The 26,289-nt window shown below is 42.0% G+C and overlaps 1 protein-coding gene across 2 annotated transcripts in view; it reads left to right on the top strand.

Moving 5' to 3' along the window:
• Positions 1 to 26,289, top strand: part of PLXNC1 (plexin C1) — a 144,452-nt gene that overhangs the window by 56,783 nt on the left and 61,380 nt on the right. For both annotated transcript variants that reach the window (XM_045872846.3, XM_045872845.3), the window contains exons 6-11: positions 6,270 to 6,423; positions 9,648 to 9,735; positions 11,800 to 11,902; positions 12,047 to 12,148; positions 23,013 to 23,152; positions 25,807 to 25,986. In XM_045872846.3, coding sequence (XP_045728802.1) covers positions 6,270 to 6,423; positions 9,648 to 9,735; positions 11,800 to 11,902; positions 12,047 to 12,148; positions 23,013 to 23,152; positions 25,807 to 25,986 — 767 coding nt within the window. The remainder of the gene's footprint in view (positions 1 to 6,269; positions 6,424 to 9,647; positions 9,736 to 11,799; positions 11,903 to 12,046; positions 12,149 to 23,012; positions 23,153 to 25,806; positions 25,987 to 26,289) is intronic.

The raw sequence follows: 26,289 nt of genomic DNA, 5'->3' as shown, positions 1-26,289 counted from the left end.
CTGATAAATGGTTAAGATTACCCAAGATTTTTTTTTAATCATTTTGAAAATTTTAAGGGTGATACTTCAGCTAAATGTAGTAAGAGAAAGTCACTTGTTCATTATATGAAAGATGCTGTCTACACAATTTGCTTACCAGTCTTTGGGTTCACTTGTATAAATTAATCACCATTTCTATCTGGTTTGGAACGTTGCAAAAAATATTTACCACCCAAACAACCACCAGTGCTTTCTTCTCTACCCTGAGTCCCACTGTGGTTTACCCAAATCCCTGTAGAACCTTCCCACACAACCATTACCTTGCTCTCCAGCTACCATCACTCTCAAGGTAAAGGAGATAAGAATTTAGTAAGCTTTGAAGCCAACTTTAGACTGATTATTTTGATAACGTTGATAAAACATGTGATGCCATCTCTTAGTCATATTGTTTCAAAATATTTCCTACTCTTATGGTCATCTGTGACTTACCTGAAAGTTCCAGATCTTTGTTGATTTAAATAATACCTGACCCTGATCTACAGAGATGGTAGTCTATGGCTCGGGTCAAAGAGTGTTGGCTACCTGCCCGTCATATGCCTAGTAACATTCTAGTAACTTTCTGAGTACAGAAAGACCCTGATATAATGCAGAGCCTCTGCTTCCAAGAATCATCATCTCTTTACACAAAACAATTAGAAGATTGTATATCCTCATCCTCATTACAGAATCGTCATTAACAAGAAATAATTGGAACAATTCCAGTTGGCTTGGAGGGATTTCGTGAGGTTTTGTTGAGCAAAAACAGCAAGATGCAGAAAAGTATGTGTAGCATGATCTTGTATTGATCGAAAACTCAATATATGCTATTGATATATATAGCATATATGATATGCTATTGATATAGCATGATCTGTATATGTTTATGTCTCTATATAATTATTTGCGCATGAAGAAAAATATGAGAGAATTCTTACTAGGTCGTAAACATGGGCTCTCCTGATGGTGTGACTGATGATGTGGTGAGAGGGAAGGCTGAGACAGGTAGGAAAAAAAAAAGAAGAAAAATGAAATTCTCATATACACAAACACAAAAAAAGGATGTGTGACATCCCATTTTTGCATTATGCAAAATTGTTTGTATACTTATAAAGAGATTGTGACAATCAGTGAAAATGGCTAATACTGATAAAAACAGAAAAGACAGAAATAGAAGTATTTCCTACAAACAGCAGGACTCTTAAGGCAGACACACTAGAAACATTCTTTTACAAATCCGAATGAAAACAAGGAATTCCACCATCACTGGTACAACCGGCATTGTTTTTAAAGTTGTGTCTAGTGCAGTAATACAAGAGACAAGTAATATAAATAACTATGGGAAAGGAATAGATTAAAAAATATCACTATTTGCTCATCTTAAGTGGTTGTGTATCTTCCAAATCTAAATATATTAGCTTTTAAAACTATTCAAATTAGAAGTAAAAGTGCTAAATGTTCAGTAAACATTCAAGGATCAATAACGTTAGGTGAGCTAAAGGAGTTGAGGTCAATTAGGAAAAGATCCCATTCATTAAAAACAACCAAACACTCAGGCATAAACTTAAAGGGTGAGGTGTATACCCTATATTTTAAAATCACTTTTACTAGAAGATACATGTTAAAGACAGCTACCACAAATAGTAATTTGGGCTATGCAATAGCTTGCTTTAAGCAATTCTTTCTAACAGTAATTAGTGGGGCAGTGGTCTATTGAGGCTGTTTATAACTCATGATAGGGAAACCTTACCAATTAGAAACATAAGCATAAATAAAAATAAAAATAAAAACACACAAAGTATTTTCTTGGAAGGTAGGAAAAACATCTTGAATATATCCAGATACATACTACATTTCTGGGCAGGAAGATACCATAAAAATGTCATTTCTTCCTCAACCTATTTTCTAGATTGCATGTCATCCCAGTGAAGATTTGAATAGACTTCTTCTTAAAAGTAATTTAAAATCAGCTGGAATAATGCGAACTGGTCAAGAATATCCAAAATGTATTTTGAAAAAACAGAAATGTACTTAAGCTAGACCATTTCCATATGATTATAAACTTGTAGATAGTGACAATAACTCAATCCATGATTCCGTTTAAAAGTAAGAACATAGATCGTGGAAATAGGCTAGAAAGCTCAGAAAGAAATGTAAAAATTGTAAAGATCAGATATCATAAAATAAGAGGAAACAAAATTATTTCATAAAAGGTGCTGAGATAACAGACTTACAATATGGAAACATAACTTAATTCACATTTTACATTAAATACAAAAATTTAAGCTGATTAAGAAATAATAAAAAGCTAACACGTAAAAACAGAAAATAGAAATAGGTACCAGATAATTGGAAATATAATTTTCTTAGCTCTGAACCAATGTAGTATGTAATAACAAAGGAAAAATATTCATATACTTGACATTTAAAAATATACAACAAAAAAGATAACTATAGCACAATTCAGGAAAACATTTGCAACAGGAAAGATATTCATTGCAAGATATTAAAACGAGGAGAAATTGAAAAGAGAAATAGCAGGACACCAAAGAGTGGGCAAAAGCATACATTCTCACAAGAGGAGGTTTAGAGAGTTAGACATAGTTAGTGGAATATGTTCACTTCACTAATTATCTAATAAATACAAATTAAAGTGAAAAGAATATGCTAACACCTGGCATTGGCAATGCCAATTAGCATAGCCTTTTTGGAGAGCGATTTGATGTTCTGTTTCAAAAGTCATAAGTAAATTCATTCTATCTGAAACACTAATTCCACTAATCTTTGAATTCTGAAGAAGTAACTTGAAAGAAGCAAAACTGTAAGCATGCAGACGCCACTTCAGTAGCTTTGTAGACTGAGAAACCTAGAAATAAAAAAACTGTTTGGCAATAAGCAGAATGGTTAAGTAAAATAAGGTCTGCTACCTGCTAGAATGTTACGCAGCAAGCTCTCTGGCGCCGTGGACATGACTAGCTAATTGACACTCAAACTTTCTATCTCATCTGATTCTTTGTGTCTTCACTCCCTCTCTATCCAGCTTAGTTGGAGAAGGAACTATATTCTAAGTTGAAGAACCTGGTAAGGATTCCCAGGTTGGATTTATTAAGCCAAGGCGTCAGCTTTTTATCTATACTTGCCTGGAACCCATACCCACACAAAAATACCTTCGGCTCCCTGGCTACACTCTCCTTCCATTGCACTTGAAAAAACTTGCTATTTTCAGATCAACTCCAACCTGGCTTCTGCCCCAGGGTTCCCCTGTAACTGTTCTTGCTGAGGTCACTAGCAAACTCCTCGTATCCATTCCAGCAGACACTATAAGTCCTCCTCTTACTTGGTCTGTTGTCTGCGTTCTTGAAAGCCCCTCTCCCGTCGCCCTCCCTCCCTTGGCACACCCTGTCCGTGCTTACTTCCTTCTCTCTGGCCATGCCTCAGCCTCCCTTGCTGGCTTCATCTCTCCCTGACTCTAAATACTGGAGTTGTTGTAGACCCAGTTTAGGCTCTTCTTGTCTTTAGCTCTCTAGTTTGTCTATAGACCATTTTACCCACTCCTTTGTTTTTATATCTCATCTCTGTGTTCATGTCTCCTTTATCTCTAGCCCAGATTGCTCCTCTGAGTTCCGGGCCCATATCTAACTTGACCTATCTCTTGATTATTACACAAGTATCTTGAACTAAACACAACCAAAATTGAAATCTTGCATTTTTCCACCCAAAGTCTACCTCTCCCTCTGTGTGTCACATTTCAGTAGACGGTACTTCCATCCATCCATTTTTCTTACCAAAATTCTCCATATCAACATGCCCTACTTCTGGTCTCACCCCATGCTACTTCTAAAGGGTATCCTGAATCTGTCAGTTCTTTCTGTCTCTACTGTACCATCCTAGTCCAGGCTTCTATCCCCTCTTGAAGATCTCTTCATACTGTATGGCCTCCAGTTTCCAAAAGGTGACATCCCCATGTTTCTACTAGACAATAAGCTCTTTGAGGGCAGGGACCATAGCTATTTGGTTCACTAAAGCATTTAACACCTTGCACAGCACTCGGCACATGTTAAGAGCTTGATAAATAGGGAACAAATAAATGCAATGATTACAGTTACGTAAAAGCTATGTGAGAACTGGAAGGACATATGGAAAATTTAAAACTGGTGAAAAAAGGATTTCAAAAAAAATTTCTGATTCTGTTGTTGTAGTGTTTGAGTAATGAAATAAATTTAAGACCTGTATGTACACAGGATAATATGTGATCATGTGCTGAGATGTATGTGAAGTTATAAGTGCTGGGTCAAAGAAGGCAGTGTGAATGAGAGCTCAGCCATTTGTTGGAGGTGAGTTAGTGGGAGCAGTTTGGGCTTCGTTGCTATGCTCAAGTCTGCTACAGATGGTTGGACTTCAGTCCAGTTAAAGCTGGATTATAAGAACTTGCCTTCTCTGGCAAGATTTATGGCTGAGAAACAGAATGTTTTGAAAATGGAAAGATGGAACTGACCCCAGGACTAGATTAGACATAGCAAGCTGATTTGAGGACAAGAGACAACAGAGTTTGAGGCTGGGTTAAAGTTTGGGTTAAAGTCAGATGTATAACAGAAGATGGACACCTCCCAGGTTGTCTGGGACTATAGCTCTTCATCATAGTTGGCAGGTTACCACTTCCTCTGCTCCCATCTTCCTAATGCTTAGCCCACCTTCCCACCAGATACCCTTTGTGCACCTGCCACCAAAGGGGTCGACCATTGGCATATTAATTCTTTTAGTTTCCTTTTTTTTCTAACCTTCATTTTCTTTTTTTAACTGAAATACAATCACATCGAACATTGTGCAAGTTTAAGATGCACAGTGGGTTGGTTTGATACATTGATATATTGCCATATGATTACCACCGTAACATTAGCTAACACCTCTATCCCATCACATTGCATTTCCTTTTTTGTGGTGGGATAATTTCCCTCTTTCAACATGAGAACTGGCTGCCTTGTTTCTTTAGATAATTCATTTGGGAAAAAGTTGCTTTAGGGGAGATTTCAAGATTTTCTCTTGGTATCCAGTTCTGTACACACACAGCCTCCCGCTCCAAAACTCCGATCGTATGTTTGCCCACAAACAAAACCTTAATTTTAAGCAGACTTCATAGGTCACCTTCTTTAAAACTATAATCTAATAACAGTACCAGTAAGAAATAAAGAAATGAAAAATGTATCTTAGCACCCGGGAAGTGAACGTACATCTTCTTAAATAAACCCCGGCCCAAACAGAAACAAATGAAAAAAAAAAAAAATCATGTGTTTGGATGGGAATACTTAATATCACAAATATATAAGATCTCCTAAAACTAATGCATATATTTAATACAATTGCAATTAAACTCATGGTCTCCTCACCCCATTTGGGTAAGATAATCTTAAAATTTATATGGAAGAGCAATGTTAGGAGATGCTAAGAAGATTATGAAAATAAAGATAGAGTTTGCCTTTTTAGATGTTAAATATATTTAAAATCACAGTAGTAAAAGCTTGACATTGGAATAGAAGTAAATCAATAGATAATTGGAACAGAGCAGAATTCAGACTTAGATTCCAGATACACGGTCACTTAATATATGACAAAAGCGGTATTTCAGTTCAGTGGGAAAAGGAAGGTATTTTTTAAGTAAATGGTTATGACATAGCTGATTAGTCATCTGGATAAAAATAAAGTTGGACCCTTATACATAATATAAATATAATATAAATATATAAATATAATATAATATATAAATATATAAATAAATATAAATATAAATTCCAGATAGATTACAGATAGAAGTTTAAAAAACAAAACAAAGATCACAATTTTGTATTTGTCTATAAGCTAAAGTTTGGGAATAACTTTATAACAAAACGCAAAGCAAAAACACGACGACATAAAACACATTGTGTGGGGTAAAAGATACCACACATACAAGTTGCAAGATAAACAGATTAGGAGAAAACATGTGTCAGAAATATGACAGATAAGGATTAATATCTATACAGAGCGCTCTTAAAAACTGATAAGAAAAATACAGAGCAGAAAAATGGTCCAAGAATATGAATATGTGATTGACAAAAGGGCAAATAAAGTAGTCAAAACATCTCTTTCTTTACATCAGCAGTCTGAGAAGTTCTCCTTCTCTGGCATGTCAAAGGGTGAGTTCACTTAAGGCTCGAGGATGGATGGAGAGAGTACCAAAACAATGACATGGTTCCTGAATCTTCTTCTTCCCCACACAGACTACAGTCACTGTGGTGGGAAGCTTCCCTCCCAGACGCTCGGAGTGGGAGTGTGTGGTGAAGAACCTGGACACAGGCAGGCAGCTCTGCAGGGGTAAAAGTCCGCCAGGCAAGACCTGCACGTGCAGCATCCCCACCAGAGCGACCTACAAAGGTAGGCGGACTCTTTGCTAGTTTTTTGTTTGAAAGTGAAGAAGGCAGGAGAACCTCCTGAGTCCAGATGGCTCAGGAAGCGAGTTGAATGTGAGGGAGTCTGTATAGTCCCACCCTATAGATTCAGTCTCTGCCTACCTCCTGCTCTCCCTCCTCCCAGGACTCCAGCATCCCACTCTTACGTGTGAGTGGAGAATGACAGAGGAGGGGATGCTCGAGACGACAGTGGGGTAAAGCTAGAGATCATTGGGCTTCCCCTACCCAAAGGGTTCAGATAATTCAGAGATCAGAAAAGCTGGGAATGCCCTTGATGGGATGAGAAAATAGAACAGCTAATGTTCTATCATCTTAAGATCATTGCATTCATTCAGAAAGGAAGTGTTTATTGAATATCTACTATGTGTTGGGCACTGTGCTAGGTGCTAGGGATACAGTGACCAAAAAAGACAGACCTGGTTCTTGCTCGCAGTATTTATAGCTTCTTGGGGTAGAGACAAGTAGATGGCTTGTTATAATGAAGCATGTAAATGCATAGAGAGCCATGGGAAGTAGAGGAAAGGGGCACCTAACCGAACCTGGGAGGTGGCTGAGGGGATGGGGAGAACTTCCTAGAAGATGAATAGAGTGGAGCCAAAGAAAAGGGGGAGGAGCATTCCAGGCAGAGACTAACTAGTGTGATGGCTAGAAAGAGAGAAAAAAGCTTTGTTTGAAAAGCCATAAGAGGTTCTATATGGTTCAGGCAAATGGGGTAGGGACAGATGGAAAGCAATAGATACCAAAGAAGGCACAGAGTATCTGGTGTAAAGAGCCATTTACAATCAATAAATTTTTGTTGAATGAATGAATGAATGAATGAATGGCTGCAGGTGGAGGATGGCTAGAAAAGGAAAGGAGTGCGCTGTGAAAAATCAGATAGAAGGAAAGCTGTTGGGGTGATCCTGGTGGGGGGTGACTGTGAGAGCGGGTGCAGAGACAGGGATGGAGAGAAGTAGGCAGATTCCAGAGAATCTGGATGGTTATGAGTTATGGTGGACGTACTGAGGATTCAGGAATCCCTGTGGGAGAGAAAGACTAGAAGTAGGGTCACAAGATTGGTGCAGGCCTCCTAAAAAGGGGGAAAATCATGATGGACCTGAGTTTCGTGGTGAGAACTGGTGTTACTCAGTTCATCCCAAATCTCTCCAAAGGGAATTTAGAGCACCAGGCCAGAGACCCAAGCTTAAAAAATGCCTCTCAGCCCCTGGGCTCTTGGTGACTTGGAAAATGATTTCAGTTCTCCACTTTTCTTTGTTTACCCTATGCAGCCTTTGTGATGGGCTTCTAGTTAATTTGCTCATTATAATGCAGATCTTACTCATGTATAAAATCTGTTTTTCGAGTATTTGAGATCACCTTGTAAAGCCCTTTGGTTGCGTTTAGAGCCTCCATCCGTTGCACCCGACCTCTGCCTGCCCTTTTCTTGGAATGCCTTGCATATTCTGAGCCAGCAAACAAACTCCCATCCCACCTCGTGCATTCAGCCAGTGGGTGGTCATTGCCAAACCTCTGTCCGTGCCCTCACCCCTTTCATCAAATCCTGTTGCCCTTCTGCTTTGAAACCGTGGAGGAAGTATCACTTCCTTCATAACGGTCCAAGCTCTTCGGGCACCCCCCACAGTCCCCACAGGCACCTCCATCTGCGTAGCCAGGTGCTACATGGAACTCAAACCACTCATGGGCTGTTTCCTTGAGTCCTGTCATTGTTGGGCTTTTCCACCTAAGCCATTTTATCTCTAGCAGAATCACTGTAAATGCTGCCAGAGCAGAGATCAAATATATTTGTTTCCTTGTGATATTTCCCAGTAGTGTTTTGTGCATGGCTGACATGAAGAAAAGTACAAATTTTCCTGGTGTTCATCACTGAACATTGTAGATTCCACTGAAGTGTGCTTTCCCTGGGAGTCTCTCTGTGCTTCCTGTCTGTATGTCCGTTCTCCTAACATTTACGAACAGCTGTGCCAATGCTCTTGCTGAGAGGTCACGCCAGCCCTCAGACCTCCTTGTCTTTACAGTTGAGGGTTATCCTTTCGTACGTAACCACTTTATGTGAGCAGAGTTGTATGTGGTATCCCGGCTTTCAGAATGAATTTTTTCACTGTAGAGAAGTATCTTAAGTTAAGGGTTCTCAGACTTTGGGAATCACACACTAATAAAATTTCGCTATAGAAAAGTAAAGGGTGCCAACAAACTTATGCCAACTTCTTATTTGGCTAAGTGAAGCCTTTCATTTTTAAAGTCTCATCCTCTGTCTCCATTAACTCATAAAAGGAAGACAGTATCCTCCCAAATGGATGACACTGAAAACCTCACCGAGGAGCACCAGTCCCTGGACACAGTGGGCTTCGAGGGGACCGCTCCAGGCTCTGTGTCCAGCCCCGGCTGCATACAATCATATCATGGGGCACGTTGCCCACCACAGAGTCCCAGAGGCTCTCCAGGTGTGTTAAGTCAGGATATCGAGGCACGTGGCTCTGGGATCTGTTTCCATCAGCTTCTCAAGTGATTCTGATACACTCCTGGGATTGGGAATCACCTCGGATAGAATATAGAAGTTGAGGACATACAGGAACAATGACATTTTTCTAATGCTGATTGAGCACGGTTTTTATCTTTCTTGTTACTTTATTCTTTTGAGGGGTTTCTACCCAGTGAGTATGTTTTCCAAAGCAAATAAGAAAACTTTTTATCATAGATTTGGCAACAGTTGACTCCAAGAGGATCATGGAACCCAGCCCACGGGAAGCACACTTAGAGTCTGTTAGGCAAATATCGGCAGTGTGGATTTTGCTGAAGCTACAGGATTTTTGTCTCCAACATTCTGGTTGTCATGTTCCAGGCAGTTCTTGCTCGGTGACTTGTTTTATTCTTAGGCTGTGGCCAATTACAAGCTGAGATAGTGATCCCGGGGAGAGTATGAGATGTAAATGGGCTGTAAAATGGCTTTTTCCTAGTGATTATCCATGGGAGGCTTGGAACGCAAGGTGGGCCTGGGTCTGTTTGGAGGCTTGTGCTTGCACTTCGGCTGCCTGACGCAAACGGCCCCCGGGAACAAACCACATGCCAGCAGCTGGGACACCGCCACCCTCTGTGCAAAGGAGGCAAAAATATTTATTTTTTGCATTTACAGCTTTGCTTGACGATAGCGGGACTCCATCGTAAATGACATTTTTTTCCCCTTTGCTCCAGATGTTTTGGTTGTCAACGTGACATTCTCCGTCGGTTCTTGGCATTTATCAAAAAGATTCAACTTTACCAACTGCTCGTCATTAAGAGAGTAAGATTTTATTTGAAATTTAAATATTCTTTCATTGGTTTTAATTTATTTGTTTGCTTTATGCCTCCATTTCCTCCTTAAAGAACTCTTTTGTGGAGTAGAACTTTCTAAAGGGCCTTTTGGAGCATGGCCCAACGGGAGATAGGAGGGCCCCTGAGCTAATAAGCTGGCTCCTTCAAGCCCTAATAAGTAAGGTGCAGCAGCTAAGGAACAAACAGCTGTGCTTAAGTGTTCCTACCAATAGGGAAATACGTTTTCCCAGACCAAGAGATGCCTTCAAGTGAGTACAGCGGGGGGTGGGGGGTGGGGTGGCTGTTATGTTCTCCCCTGATCAGAACGGCTTTGGGAATTTGAGTCAAGGGAGAGGGGGTGAGCATGAGGCAAGGGAAATCATCAAGGAGAAGGAGAAGATGAAATCTCTTCCATCGAAGGAACATGTTAATTCCCACCCAACCTACCGCTCTCCCCCCGCCAACCTTTTTGTACCACCTTTGGCCATGTTGGGCTACGTACCCCCCTGAGTTAGGGCCACACCGCACTCCTTGCTTCTAAAGCAGAGAGAAGACAGGGAGGAAACGTGTTTCTCAGATTCCTGATTTTCCAGTTGAAAGATGGGTTGGAGGTTCCCATGGAAACAATGGGAAGCTGTATTATTAGTGATTCTATAGTTCATTCAGTCGTTTGATTGACCAACTCTGTGGGTATCGAATGCGAGTTTCATTTGGCCTGGCCTGAGAACCACTGTTGCTAGGGGGAAAATGAATTCAGGCTTGAAACTGAGTTGGAGGGCCCCTCTACCGCTAGCCGAATAGAAGCCGCTGGACCCTGTCTTCACCACCGTGGCACTCTTAAAGAGGGATCAAATTCAGTTATTTCTAATAAACTGGATGCATTTTGGGAGGGAGAAGAAACCAAACTTGATACAGAAAGCCTCGGAAGTCTGTGGAAATAGGAAAAAAGGGGGAGAGTTACAAAGGATTTTATAGCTCAAAGAGAGCTGAAACATAAAGCAGGTCCTCCCTCCCCAGTGTAGAGGCCAGGCGGAAGGAAGTGACTGTCCCTGGGTCCCACAACTAGGTAATTACAAACCAGCTGCTCAGACGCACAGCTCCCCAGAGGGTGAGTGTGCCCTGTCCTTGAGTACTTACTTCCCTTAGTAAAGCACTCAGTACAGGACTCACACCGGAGGGGCATCAAATGCAGATCACAAGCCTGCTTCTAGCTCACTTAGGTGGCTGGATAAACACTTCAGTGAGCCTGCGTTTCCTCCTCCCATCAAAGCTGCAGTTTTCTCTAGATCGGAGTCACAGAATGCTTTGGCATTTCTTGAAGACTCTAAAATATGAGCGGTGTCCCCGCTCCCTGCACTGGCCCTCTTGCTGTCCCAGGCTGACCTCCCATGGCTGTGTTCCCAGACCAACCTCAGTTTCTGTTTCATTGTTCCTTCAACTCCGATTTTCCTATGACAAGCTTTTCAAGTCCTCCGCTGTTATCCTCACGTGATAGGTTATTTGATTAGTAGACACAGTTCTTCCTTAATTTGATTAAAAAGCAAACAGTGGCGCCCCCTTCCCTCTACTTGCCAGGCCATACTTTTGGTCTCGCCTCTTCCAGGCAGTTGAGGGGTGTTACTAGTCCAGCGAGGGAGGGCATGCTGATCTAGGGGTGGAGACGGGGAGGTCAGTCTCCGGAGGGAAACTTCCCTGAGGGTAGACAAATAGCAGAACCCGATTCAGAAACAGAGCCGGTGGGTTCCTGTTATCTACCAGCTCGGCAGGTGACCCCAGCTTCAGGTTTCCATGGCAACAGCCCTGCAGGTATGATGACGGTCCATCAGCCCCGGGGGCTGCCCAGAGCAGGGCACAAATTCGGTGCTCTAGCCCTAGCCTCAGAGGACTGTCCTCTCTCCCCTGGGTTCATCAGTCTGTCCAGGGCTTTGGTGGTGGTGGTGGTTGTTTTCCCATCTTCTTTTAATTGCTTGCACACCACATCACAGAGGGAAATTCTAGGATATGAACATTTTCCTAAAAATGCAGGCATTAAGTTGGTTTTCCGTTTTGCCAGATGCCCAATATGTATTGGAACTGGCTGTGCTTGGTGTAAAAGTGAGAGAAGGTGTATCCACCCCTTCACAGCTTGTGACCCTTCTGATTACAAGCAAAACCAGGTAAAGTACCATTTTTGTTATTATAAGGTTTTACCAAAAATAAATGTTTGTGGCCACCCAGTCCCAGTCTGTCTTTTGTGTTTGTTTCAAGCTCTAAATTTCCCATCTGTTTAGATGTTGTTGAAGGGCTGTTCTTCATTTCAGGAACACTGTCAGGTTGCTGTTGAGAAACGGACGCCACCCAAGACAGCAGGAGGAGGAAGATTCATGGAGAATAAGAGTAATAGGACCCATCAGGGCTTGCAGGTCAGACCCTGGTTTTGGACTCATAATGGAAAAAATTCCCCTTTTAAATGACAATAACAACTCCTCCAACTTTGGGTTCCTTTTAAAAATTCCTTGTTTTACTTTCTACCAAAATTCCCTTTTTTACCTTTGATTTTTAACCAAGTTTCACTTAATTGGCTCAATACATGAAAGGCTGCACACTCACATAAAAGAAATTAAAATTCGGTAATTATGAAAAATGGTATCGTTCCAGTAGGAGTAAAATTTTCAGGGTGACTTCACGGCTCACTCTGGAGGAGTTAGAAGGAAGCAGATAGCACCCGGCACTGAGGGGATTTCAGTTTGAACCTCGCATTGCAATGGCATTCCTGGGGGTTACGTGGGGTGAGGGGAGTCTATGCAAAGGATACAAACTCCTTCAGATTGCCTCTCTTTACTTTGTAGAGGTGATCTGACCCATAGTTAACAGTGCCAAAGCAAAGTGTTGTGTCTTATGAGATATTTATTTATTTATTTGTTTGTTTGTTTGTTTATTTATTTATTTATTTTAACTCTCCATTTCCCCAAAATTTTCTTCATGAAAAAATATTTTCTATGAAATTTCCTTGGAAATTCCTCTGATTTTCTTCATAGCACATCACCAAGTTCAACCAACAGACATGTTTGAAAAGAAAGGATATGACAACCTAAACGTTCTGGGCAAAGAATAGTGGCTGTGCTGGGAGTTGGCTGGCTCCTCCGAGCCACCGGGAGTTAATTGAGCATGTACTATGTGGTGACAAACAAGAAAGGATAGGTTCTTGCTCTTATTAATCTGGAGGTCGAGCAGGAGCAGACAAATTAAAACACAACATTTCTTTTTCTAAAAAAAGTCTCTGTTTTCTATTTCATGATTAATCTATGGTTTTGATTTATCCATTTGCTGGTATTTAAGGTCAAGTGCGAATATGGATCAGTAGCACATTTTTCATCGCTCCTGAAAAGTTGATAGTAACTTTAGGTGAATAACTAACAGGCAGAGGGAATGTGAATCAGAATGGATTATGAAGTTAATTAAAGGCATTAGAAAGGCTTGGTGGGCCGATATCTCCAGATTTGAAGTCTTCGAGGTTTTATTAAGAGATGGGCTAGTACTCTTCTCTTCCCTTAGCTTATAAAACTAAGACATAATGACAGGTATTTGGATCAAGGAGGCAGTGGCTTTTTAAAATAATCAAATTTCTCTTTTGTTGTTGTTTTAGTTGTTTCTTTTCAGTTTTAGTAAGGTACACCTAACAAAATTCACCACCTTTGCCACTTCTAAACGTACGGGTCAGGAGTGTTAAGGACATGCACGCTGTTGTGCAACCATCACCACATTCCATCTCCAGAACACATTTCGTCTTGCAAAACTGAAACTTTGTACCCATTAAAAAATAACTTCCCGTTTTCTATCCCCTCCCCTCCCTGCCAGTCCCTGGCAACCACCATTCTACTTCCTGTCTCTATGAATTTGGTTACACTAGGTACTTCATCTAAGTGGAATCATATAGGAATTGTCTTTTTGTGATTGACTTATTTCATTTAACATAATGTCCTCAAGGTTCATCCATATTATTAGCATGGAACACAATTTCCTCCCTCTTGAAGGCTGAAAAATATTCCACTATATGCACATACTACGTTTTGTTTATCCGTTCATCTGTGGATGGACACTTGGGTTGCTTCTACCTTTTGCCTATTGTAAATAATGCTACTATAAACATGGGTGTACAGATATCTCTTGAGGATCCTGTTTTCAATCCTTGTGGGTATATATCCAAAAGGGGAATTGCCAAATCATATTGTAATCCTGTTTTTAATTTGGGGGGGAATGTCATGCTGTTTTTCATAGTGTCCTGCCATGTTACATTCCCACCAACACTGGACAAGCATCCCAATTTCTCCACATCCTTCCAACTCTTGTTATTTTTGTGGTTGTCTTTATGGTAGCCATCCTAAGTGGGTGTAAGGTGGTATCTCATTATGGATTTGAGTTTCTTTTCCCTAAAGATTAGTGATATTGAGCATCTTTTATTGTGCTTGTTGGCCCTTTGTGTGTCTTCTTTGGAGAAATGTCTATTCAAGTCCTTTGCCCGTTTTTTAATCAGGTGGTTGTTTGTTGTTGATTTATAGTTCTTTATATATTCTGGATATCAACCCCTTATCAGATACATGATTTGCAAATATTTTCTCCCATTCCATAGGTTGCCTTTTCAATCTGTTGATTGTATCCTTTGATGCACAGAAATTCTTAACTTTGAAGTCCAGTTTTTCTTTTTTTTTTCTTTTGTTTCCTGTGCTTTGGTTGTCCTATCCAAGAAATCATTGCCAAATCCAATGTCATGAAGCTTTTCACCCATGTTTTCTTCTAACAGTTTTATATTTAGAACTTTAGTCCATTTTGAGTTAATCTTCATATATGGCATAAAGTAAGGGTCCAGCTTCATTCTTTTCCATGTGGATATCCAGTTTTCCCAACATCACTTGTTGAAAAGACTCTCCTTTTCCCATTTAATGGCCTTGGCACCCTTATCAAAAATCATTTGACCAGATATGCAAGGGTTTACTTCTGGCTATCTGTTCTGTTCCACTGGTCTACATGTCTGTCTTTATACCCATATCACGCTGTTTTCGTTACTATAGCTTTGTAATAAGTTTTGAAATCAGAAAGTGTGAGTCCTTTAACTTTGTTCATCTTTTTCAAGACTGGGAAAAAGTTAAACTTTTATTTTGAGGTAATTGTAGATTACATGTACTTGTCAGAAAATAAGACAGAGAGATCTTTTGCCCAGTTTCCCCCAATAGTAACATCTTGCAAAACGATCACACAATATCACAACCAAGATACTGACAGTGACAAGAGTCAAGATACAGAACAGCTCTATCACCACATCCCCTTTCCTCCTCCCTCCTACTCCCCATTTCTGACCCCTGGCATCTACTAATCTGTTCTCCATTTCTATAATTTTATAATTGCAAGGAGTCTATATAAATGGAATCATCCAGACATGCCCTTTTGGGATTGGCCTTTTTAACTCAACATAATTCTCTGGAAATTCATCCAAGTTCTTTTACAGATCAATAGTGTGTTCCTTTTTATTGCTGAGTGGTAGTCCAGGCAATGACTTTTAAAAATTTCTTTTATGTTAGTGTCTTCCTGTGCCTTTTGACCTTTGACACTGGGTGGTTAAAAGAACTGGCTGGGTTACCAAGTGGGCAGGACAAGGCTGAACATAACCAAAAGCCTAGGCCTGTCTCCAGTGCTGCTGTGTGAATGACCCTTCTTAGTTTGGAGAAAGGTATTTTGTTGATACTGGAATGTTTTCTTTAAATATGTGGCTCAGAACAGAATCTTGATTTCAGTTCATAGGGAGTGGTATAATATTACTGGTCACAGGGGGGTTTCTCATGCTCTGGCGTATACTGCTATCTTTCAGTATCATGTGGATGTGTAACTCCACGTTTCCAGTTTGGGTCCTATGTTGGCCTTGAATGAAGTACTGAACACTTTTCCTAGCAGAGAAGGCACTGAGAGCTCTCCCTCAATGCATCTTCCCACATCACCCGTGTATCGAGTGCTTCCTGCATGCCAGGGGCTGGGATGGTGCAGACATGCTGGGATAGGAATGGTGCAGACATGCTTTTAGGCTTCATGATGCTGAGCTGGAGTTGATTCTTACTACAGGTGTATATTGAGCACCTAGTCGATGCCATTATATTGAGCTTCGTGGCTACAATGAGGAGGACACAAATGAATCCGGCACATGTCTTGCCAACAGTCTCAAGAATCATGTACATGAGTACATAAGTAAGAATATAAGATAAAAAATATTAACATAGGAGAGGTACCAGAAAGTACACAATCTCAGAGAGCCTGGCTATTCCCGCAGCCTCGGCTTAGTCATTCCTGTTTATTTAAGCCCAGTGCCTGGCAGCTAAAAACACTTAATCAGTGTAGTTGGTTTAGGTTTTGATGGATGGATGGATTGATAGACAGAGATGGCATTTCAGCCAACAGTTGAGGGATGAGACTCATGGAGACAGAGGAGTGGGTATTCTGAGCAGAGGGGCTAGTATTAGCAAAAGATAGTGGGTCGCCAGAAAATTCCAGGTCATCCATACCTGAGGTCCAGGAGACCCAAGTAATTCAGTCTGGCTGGAGCAGAAGGGTACAGGAAATCCTGGGGCACAGGGCTGACATGACCCCGTAGCCGGCATCTGGGGGGCCTTACACACCAGGCCGAGGAGCTTGGGGTTTGTTCTTCAGCAGCCACAGAATGCTACTCAAGACATTTACCTTTTAAGGTGCGAATTTGCTCATCTAAGGAGGTGGCACTTAGGAGACAGAGTTTCTGGTGTCTTGGGTTGGGCGGGTTGCCCTCATGCTGTTTCATGCCCCTATCCCCAATCCCTTTATCCCAGCTACAAATATGTGTTGTCGTTTATCGGGGAGGGGGCTGCATTAAGGAAAGGCACGACCAAAACAGGGAAATGAACTCAAAACCCGATGTTTGCCCTTTGGGTGAGAAGTATTTTCAGCTGTAGAGGCCAGTTTCTCTCAGATGGTTGGCCCTGTGGCCCTGCACTCACCTCTCTTCCTTTTCTTAACAGTCTTCCACCTGCTGAGAGAACTGGCCACTCTCCCTCTCCTGTTCGCACAGAAAGGTTGTGCAGATCTCTGATATGATGTTGTTCTCGTATTTGTTATTCTTCGCCGTCTGCTTATCTTGGTGGGGTGGAAATACACCCTACAAAGCCGTGTCTCCTGCTCTCGAGGGACCTACATTCACAGTGTTCTTTCTTTGTCTTCCTCACACCCCCTCTTCTCGTCCTCCACCACTGCTGAATGTGCATCCTAATTTCTCACAGGCTATCCAAGTCGACTCCTTTGGAGACTGTGCTTTTAACAGTGAAATTAAGTTGAAGATCTACCTTGTTGAGTGGCTTCTGTGGCCCTAGCAGTGGGCTCGGTGCCATGGAATGCACTGGCAACCATTCATTTATCCGTTCATTCAAAATGTGTTTATTGAGCACTTACTATGTGCTAGACAGGTGGGCGAAGTGTGTGCCCTCATGAGCTTACACTGTGGCACTTACAATATTTTGGAGGAAGTAAAACTCATTTTCGTGAAGCAGTCGAGTGTGTACAACAGAAGACGTAAGAAGGAATGCCAGAGGGCGCCTGGGTGGCTCAGTCGGTTAAGCGACTGCCTTCGGCTCAGGTCATGATCCCAGAGTCCCAAGATCGAGTCCCACATCGGGCTCCCGGCTCGGCGGGGAGCCTGCTTCTCCCTCTGACCCTCTCCCCTCTCATGCTGTTTCTCTCTCTCTCTCTCAAATAAATAAATAAATAAATAAAATCTTAAAAAAAAAAAAAAAGAAGGAATGCCAGAATGTACTAAACTGAATCATGGTGACCCTTAGTTGCTGAGCCTGTGCTATGTCCTGAGCTCAGAGTATCTCTATGGAAGCCTCACAGTGGACCTATTTTCCCCATTTTATAGGCAAAGAGATGTTGGCTTGCAGAGGACAGGTAGGTTGTAAATGATAAGCAAGGGCTTTGAACCTAGGCAGTCTGACGCCAGAGCCCACAGTTTTAACCACTGCTCTACACTGTATGACCTCAGTGAATATAAGCCAGTATTAAATGATGTAGAGTTGCTGATACGAGTCAGTCTAGAAGGGAGAAAACTAATACTGGCTTCTCGTGGCATTAGACTGGCACGGCCTGTCCCATGTGTGGACAAACGTGGGTGGGCCGAAGACCTACAGCCGGGGCAGGTGCTTTAGTAGCCTCAGAGCCTCCAGAGAGGGGAGGGTGGGCGTGGTGAGAGTGGAGGATGCAGACCCAGGCAAGACTAGCATCTTCTCCAAGACGGGGAGAGCAAAAGAGGCCCAAGATGGGAAACTGAGGCCTGGAGGAGAGTGGAGCAGCAAGAGCTTCGTGCTGAAGTCAAAACTCAGCCGAGGGGCGGATTTGGAGTGGCTGGGTCTAATTTACAGTCAAGGGTCTCTGCCGGGGTGGAGCCACCCGCCCTGGTCATGGAGTCCCAGTCACCCAGGCCAGTTCTGAGTTGCCACACTCGGAAAGTTCAGTGGCCAAGAGTAACAACTTTGTGGAGTGGCCTTGGCAGCCCCGCCTGGGGCCAGGTCAGCCTCCCCTTAGAGTCCCTGGGTCAGAGAAGTGAGCCTTGGTCTCTTAGCACAGGACCTTGGTCTGTCATCTTCTGGTTGTCTCAGTTGCCACTCTGACTCTTGGTACGTCCTGGGACCCACCGGAGATTGGAGGTTATATCCCAAGTTTCCTGGGGTCTGTATCGGGGCCCCCATGAGAGAACATTCACCTGGGGGCTGAGCATCAGATGCATGACCATGCTGTTCTATCTAGTGCTCTTATTTTTCTTCGGCAGGATTGTATTTTCTTTCAATATCTCACCTCCTTTTATGCTTTCCCATTTCCGCTGCTGGTCACCGCTTTTTTCGATTTCTACATTTCATGAATACATTACTTCTGTCCTTCTGAGTCATTAATAAAGATGTTAAATAATTCTGAACCAAATATTCACTCCTGTAGGGCCCTACAGGACACTTTCCTTTAATTAGTTGTGCTACCTTTCATCTCTCTAATGTCCTTTGGTTTCAGATTTCCAGCTGGTTTTGAATTCATGTGACTTTTTATCCAGTTCTGTTTGAACTAATTTCACCAGTGAAACTCTGAGAGACGTTTTACTGAGCGTTGATTCAGGTCCAGGCCTACCGAGAGCTCTGCTATATTCAGATTTTTTTTTTTAAACAGATTAATAGAGTACAATTTGGTCTTAATAAATGGAGCCTTCCTAATGCACCTCTTTCCAATATTCTTTTCAATCATAGCAGTATTTTCTCTTTTAATGTCATGGTAATTTGAATTGTGTTGACGTCAGACTTCACAAAAAGTACTCTTACTGTCAGAAGTGATCCTTTTAGACCTTTTCAGAGAGAGCTATTTCTTAGTGGCTGTGCTGTTTCCAATATCTTACGGTGACTTTGTTTTAAGAAAATAAAAATAAGTGGGTGTTCTGTAATCACCTAATTAACCAGTTTCTAATGTGCTTTCATACACAAAATAGGGAGTAATTTAAACTGGTAAGCGACCAGAATTCATAGTGTTTTATTAAATAATTTAACATTGGGCAGCCATTTAAAAAGAACTCTTATGTCTTTAAAACGTAACTGGCAAGAAGTGGACTATTCTGAGGTTAATTGCTGAACAACACAGGTTGTGAAGGTTACCAGCAGTGGTATTTGGCGCATGGAAATCCTTGGACCTAAGATGAGGGTGCAATCCTACTGTATGGCTGGAAGAAGGCATCTCTTTGTATCAAAGTAGATTCTGTTTTTATTTATTTATTTTTATTTATTTTTTTTTTAAAGATTTCTATTTATTTGACAGAGGGAGCACAAACAGAAGGAGAGAGAGGGAGAAGCAGGCTCCCTGCTGAGCAAGGAGCCTGATGTGGGACTCGATCCCAGGACCCTGGGATCATGACCCAGGCCGAAGGCAGCCGCTTAACTGACTGAGCCACCCAGGCGTCCCTAGATTCTGTTTTTAAATTAACCCCTTCTGTGTGTCAGCTCAGGGAGCCCACTACTTCATACCAGGCTGTGAGATTAACTCTTGATTAAAATATAAAAATAGATCTAAAATAAGTGTGTGAAACATTTGTCGGGAGGTCATTCTTTGCCTTCTGTCTGTACGGGATTTTTAAAAACCTTTATCAGTAAAAATAGAAAATGTTATAGTTCTAAGAATTGTTGCAGCCATATGGTACAGCCATATAGCTACCCTCTCCCTCTTTTTTTTTTTTCTTGTATACCTGCACGGTATATTTGATGAGGTCCTCTTGCTAGCTCTTTAACTCACTAACATTAAGAGAAGTTCTCCAAGCAAACAAAGGGCAACTAATTTGACCCTCTTTGCAAACAGACTAGAAGCATCTGCATTCAGGAGATAGACCAGGGCTGGATTTCATCCTAGACAGTCGATGGATACTTCTCTAAACAATAAGGTTTAAAAATAAAATCCTCTTGAAGTAGCAGGGCTGTCTCTGCTCAGGAGAAATAAAAAGTTAATAAGGCAACGTGGTGGGTCCACTGATGGTGTTTATAGAACCGTTTAAGAAGCAAAATATAACCCCCTTAAAAAAAATTTTTTTTTTTTACATTAGTTATAAGGTTCTTTTTATCCTCTCCCAAGAGTAGAGAAGTAGCACTTACTTGGGGTGTGCGAGAGTCTTTCTGGAACAGATATTACAGTCTAAGTACAGGAATCCAGAAGGGCTGCCCAGAAAGAACCATGGGGATCACAGTGGACTTGGGTGTAAATGGGAGTCTTTGCTGGGATTTACATAAAACAAAACCGCAGGCTCTCTTTCCGCCCTAAGGAGGCAGAGGCCTTCTACTGCGCAGGGGTTGGCCCATTTTTCCGACAAAGAGCCAGACGGAGAATGGGCTGGGCTTCGGGAGCCCCGCGGCTCCGCCCTGCTGTGGTGTTAGCAGCCACTGGCAACACGTCCACGAATGGGTGTCCTGCGGGCCAGAAACTCTCCATTTGTGGACGCCAGGATCGGGATTTCATGTATTTTCGCATGTCATGGAATGTTGTTACTTTTTTGACGTTTCCTTCACGGGCCATACAACGCAAGCGGTGGCCTGGATTTGGCTTGGTACAGGCAAAGCCACTAGGTGGCCAGTTCCTGCTCTGGCGCGTGCATAGATCATGTGTCCCCCACACACGTGGGGCTCTTCCGGGGACCCCGTACATGCTCAGTAAACACGTGTTCACTTAGCTGTCACCGAGTCAGGGCGAAGAGCAAGCCTTCAGCTGTCTGGCACACACTTGACATCTGCAAGGGATTTACCTGGCAGTCTTCGCTGACCCCCCCATTCCAAGTACCACTCTTGCAGATAATTCCCCCCATAAAATGCAGTCAAGTATAACAGAATAATCAAAGTGACCCTTTCAGACCCTTCATGATTCTATAAATATGGGGCGAAAGTCCTCTACTGAGTGATTAAAGAAATTCTGCCCCTGAAATCCACTCTCTGTCACGTTACATCATTGCTGTGATGACACGAACGAGGGATTCACCTCCGTCGGCAGAACCAGTCCGTAGTGCTGACGGGCGACGGCGGCCGCTCCACCGTACAGCACCCGTGTTTGCCGAGGAGCGGAATCAGACCTCCCTCTCAGCGGGCGGGTCAGCCCGAACAGCCCCGAAAGTCCATCGTTGCATCCCACATACAACGGAGCGGAGAATAGTAGGCTGCTTCAGGAAGCAGGTGTAGGCTGGGGTTGGGCATGACTGATGCCCTCCCAGGGCTGTCAGAGGCTTCTGCCTAGACTTGATCCTCCACGCGGATACATTTGGCATCTATGGCGTAGCCCGATTTCACCTGGTTTTGTGTCTCTGGCCCTGGAGGTTGTTTCCAAATGTCAAGAGTGTGAGTATGAAATGCTCTCATGCTAAAGATCTGCTGTACTTTATATCGGCCAGAAGCAGAGTTTTCTGTCCTGTTTTGGTCACCATATTGTAGAAGAATACAGACATGCTGGAAATGGTCTACAGAAGAACAACAAAATGATCAAAACGATAGACGGTAACATCTGTAGAAGAAAACTGAAAGAAATCAGGATTGTCTCATCTTTGAAAGGGAAAGTGATTCTTGCCATCAAATAAAGGCCTTTTTCTTTTAAGGAGAATTTGTAATTTTTTTTTTTTTTTTTAGCTGTGTGGAATACTTGATTTGTTTTTAGATTTTATTTATTTATTTGAGAAAGAGAGAGAGAAGGAAAGCATGAGTGGCGGGGCGGGGGGGAAGGGGTTGGTAGAAAGAGAGAATCCCAAGCAGACTCTATGCTGAGTGCAGAGCCCGACGTGGGGCTCGATCCCACGACCCTGAGATCATGACCTGAGCCAAAACCAAGAGTCAGACTTTTAAGGAGATTTTGATTAGACATTGCAAACAGAGAAGTAAGGTGCATAAGCCTACATGAATGGGTACCACTGGAGAAGAAACAGTTGACCACAGTGGTTTGGCATCTGACTACTGGGTATTAGGTGGCTGACTGGGTTGATTTCTTGAAGTTTTTCCCTGCAGTATACTCCTTGATTCAAATAGCCCAACTGCGGGGTGCCTGGGTGGCTCAGTCATTAAGCATCTGCGTTCCGCTCAGGTCATGATTCCGAGGTCCTTAGATCGAGTCCCGCATCGGGCTCCCTGCTCTGCGGGAAGCCTGCTTCTCCCTCTCCCTCTCCCCCTGCTTGTGTTCCCTCTCTCACTGTGTGTCTCTCTCTGTCAAATAAATAAAATCTTTAAAAAAAAAAAACACAAAAAAAAACGAATAGCCCAACTGAGACAGACAAAAAAATAGGCACTACTTTCTAGGGAATTAAATTTATCCAGAATGATGTTTATTCCAGCTTACTGATGATGCTTGTGGGCCTAGCGCCAGCAGACTCCTTGTCCTTCCCTTCATGTTGTTGTACGGTGAGCCTCCAGAGGCTGTAAGGTAGTGAGTATTTTCGAGACTCTGTGAGATCTCACTCTTCAGACAGAATGTCAGACTCTTCAACTGTATTTTCAACTGTCTTGTGAGATGAAGACTAATTGGTTTGACCTCACGGTGTCGCATGTTGAGAGACATGAATCTTCAGCACTCTTCCTTGAATTCATTGATTTCATTAAACACTGTCTGCTTGTGTTTGCAAAATGTTGTAATTTCCCAGTGATTTCTTCGAACGGCAGCGCATAAACAGATTTTTTGGAACAATGCCATTTCTTAGCTTTGATCTTGTATGTGAATCTTTATTTCCAACAGGTCTTTTACATTAAGTCCATTGAGCCACAGAAGATATCGACTTTAGGGAAAAGTAACGTGATCGTCACGGGGGCAAACTTTACCCAGGCATCCAACATTACGATGATCCTGAAAGGAACCAGTACTTGCGAGAAGGATGTGTAAGTTGACATAATAGTAATTTATCCTTGATAATATAGTAAAAAGCTCAAACTTATGCCAGAGGCATATCATTGTGACTATAATCTTTTCAAAGTATTGCCATGGGCCAAAGTGGGCCATCGGTCTGCATATTTGATAAGACATAATTTCAAGAAGCAGAATATTTTAAACACCACATTTGAAGTTAATTGTGAGAGAATCTGTTCCCTCTTACCACCCAAAACCTCAGGGTGTTGCCTATTTGAGGTCTTGATTTATATCCATTAACAAAATCAAGTATTTTGAGTAGCAAACATCATCTTGAAGATGATCCCCTTAGAAAAATAGTTGCATACTTAGGACTTTGATGGTAAGATAGGACAGCTCTTCCAAAGTATCACTCAAGATTGGAAAAAGAAATTTCCTGATCTGTTTTATTCTTTGTAGCCTTCTCTTCATTGGATTGGTGTCAGGCTAAATAAACTAAATGGAGCATGTATTAGTAGTTAAAGAAAAAAAGACCAAACACCCCAACACAGATATCTGGTCAGTGTACCATTTGAATATCATTATTTCTATCACTTCTTTCCCCCTAACTCATCCTTTCAATGAAACTTGGAGAGAAAATAATTTTTCAGTGTCTCCCTGACATCCTTGTGCAAATGTTACCCCCAAGAGAGATGTCATAATAATAACACAATAGACAATTTGAGTTTTCTGCTTGTTAGCTTTTATAAGTTTGGGTTAATTTGAAGTAAAAGGCATCACGGTCTATATGAAATGTAACACTGAGCTCGTTCTCATCATGGAAATGCATTGGAGACAATGTGCTGAAGCGTGGTGTTTTGGTTGTTAACTACTACAACAGATTTGTACAGCATTTTAATCGGCCACACTTATTTACTGAATTTTCTGTTTTAATTCATTTGCTGCATATAACTGCCGTCCTCTTCCCCCTCCTCACAGTAAATCTGGGATGCCTGTCATCTTGATGGAGAAAGCTGTTCATGGGTGGCTCTGCTATTTACCAGAATTATCCAGCACACATCAGCAGCTATATCTTTGCAGCATGGGCATTTTTGTGCCGTTGGTCCTGGCTAAATACCTTATTGTGAAAATCTTTCATTATGTGTAGCAAAATCTGTGAAGTTCGACACCTGTGTGTTCACTGAAAGGCAATCACCTTCACCGGAAAATAAGTTGGTGTTCAGAGCATTACCCTATTTTGGACTCTCTATGCTCTCATTTCAATTCTGAATGTGTCTCAAGATACTGCAGTTATTAAATTAAATGACTCAGAGGCCTTTCTGCATGTAGCATTTCAGTAACCACATCAGAGTGGTGAACCCAAGTTCACGAGAAGTAAACATAATACCCAGTTAATCCTATATCTGAGTTCATGCCATAATCCCAAACTCTTTTCATAAGGTATTCTTCAAATGCCTTATTATTCTGAAGGGAAAAATACAAGAATAATAGCAGAACGACCCACATTTCCCCCTCTCTCCTTCCAAAATTTATAAACAAGCCTAGATTTTAATGATCAGCCATTTTACGATGAATTTCCTAGAGCGTGGCTCTGAATATAAAGTTTAGAATGTAAATCCTAGGTAGTGTGACTACACACTGACTCAGATGATTTCTGAACTTACCTTATTGTTAGGATTTATTATTACTACGTAAAGGGTATGTGCGTTAACGTTAATAATCATGCACATATCCTTTAGTAACAGTAGATTCACACGTAACATACTGAGCATTATTCAGCACAACCCAGCCTTAATGATTTTTTGCTTTAGAGGCTCATTGTAGATGTGATGTACAGAGGAAGCGCAGGTTACAGAGGGAATAATGTAGAAGGCTTTGCTTTGTCCCCTGAAGGGTGTCAAAGGCAGGTCCTGTGGATGTCAGAAGCACCCAGGATAGTCCCAACTAATTTCTCATCTGGAGTTCCTTGGGAGGCAGCTTCGCTCTGATGCTGATTGAACCCCGAGACCCCTGGATTCTTGGCATAGACTCTGGTCATGGGCTCTCTGCTCTCCGAATGGCAGGATCTTCTATCTCTGCCTGGGATGGGGTTCTACCCTTCTACCGCTCAACTGGAACTTCTCTTTTTTTAAGCTTTCCATTACAGAAATTTCCAGTCATACCCAAGAGTGAAGAGTGCATCAAACCTCTCTGTACCCATCCTCCACCTCCAAAACTTAGCAACATTTTGCCAGTCTCATTTCGTTTTTGGAGGGGAGGGACGGATGGTGCCTGGAGTAAGCATATTGCAGATGCCGTATCCTTTCCCTCACACACATCTCAGTATATGTCTCCAGCAGATGAGCATAGTGCCGTTCTCATACTCAGCAAAATTAACAGGAATTCCTTAGTACAACTTAGTACCCAGTCCATGTTCCACTTTCTGTTAGGACTTCTCCTTTCCCCATTTCTAAGGTAAATGCAAAAACATAAAAGAAACATAAAAATGCATAGAAGAAAGAGGACCCCTGCCCCAGATGATGCCCACAGTGGTCAGGGGCCTCTGATGAACCAGCAGTTGCCTCCAACTACTCTGATAGTTTGTGAACTGTTGCAGTTCAAGTAAAATTCATACACAGTCATGTTCAGAAGCCAACTATGCTAAGCGTCTGGGTCCTTTAAGAGTTGTTTTTCTGCCCTTTTCTAGGATACAGGTTAGCCATGTGCTAAATGACACCCATATGAAATTCTCTCTACCATCAAGCCGAAAAGAAATGAAGGATGTGTGTATCCAGTTTGACGGCGGGAACTGTACATCTGTGGGACCCTTGTCGTATATTGCTCTGCCACACTGTTCCCTCATATACCCTGCCACCACCTGGATCAGGTGCTTTCTGGATTCATACTTTTCTGTCTTTGTGTTTAAAGGGGTCATGATCTCAGGGTTGTGAGATTGAGCCCCACATTGGGCTCCATGCTGGGTGTGAGGCCTGCTTAAGATGATCTCTCTCTCCCTCTGCCCCCTTCCCCCCATCCTGCTCTCTCTTTCTCCCTCTCTTAAAAAAAAAAAAAAGAAGAAGAAAAGAAAAGGGTCATATGCATAAAGATCATGGATTTCACTCAGATAAATATAGAAATAATAGTCCTATGTAAATTCCTCTCACAGAAGTCCCCTTAGGATTTATTCCTA

The sequence above is a fragment of the Mirounga angustirostris genome, unplaced genomic scaffold (assembly GCF_029215605.1).
Source record: "Mirounga angustirostris isolate CCGP_5_RB_7025 unplaced genomic scaffold, mMirAng1.0.hap1 SCAF_5, whole genome shotgun sequence".
Classification (NCBI taxonomy): domain Eukaryota; kingdom Metazoa; phylum Chordata; class Mammalia; order Carnivora; family Phocidae; genus Mirounga; species Mirounga angustirostris.
Note: the sequence above shows the minus strand (reverse complement) of the source record. Positions and strands in the feature narration are given on the sequence as shown.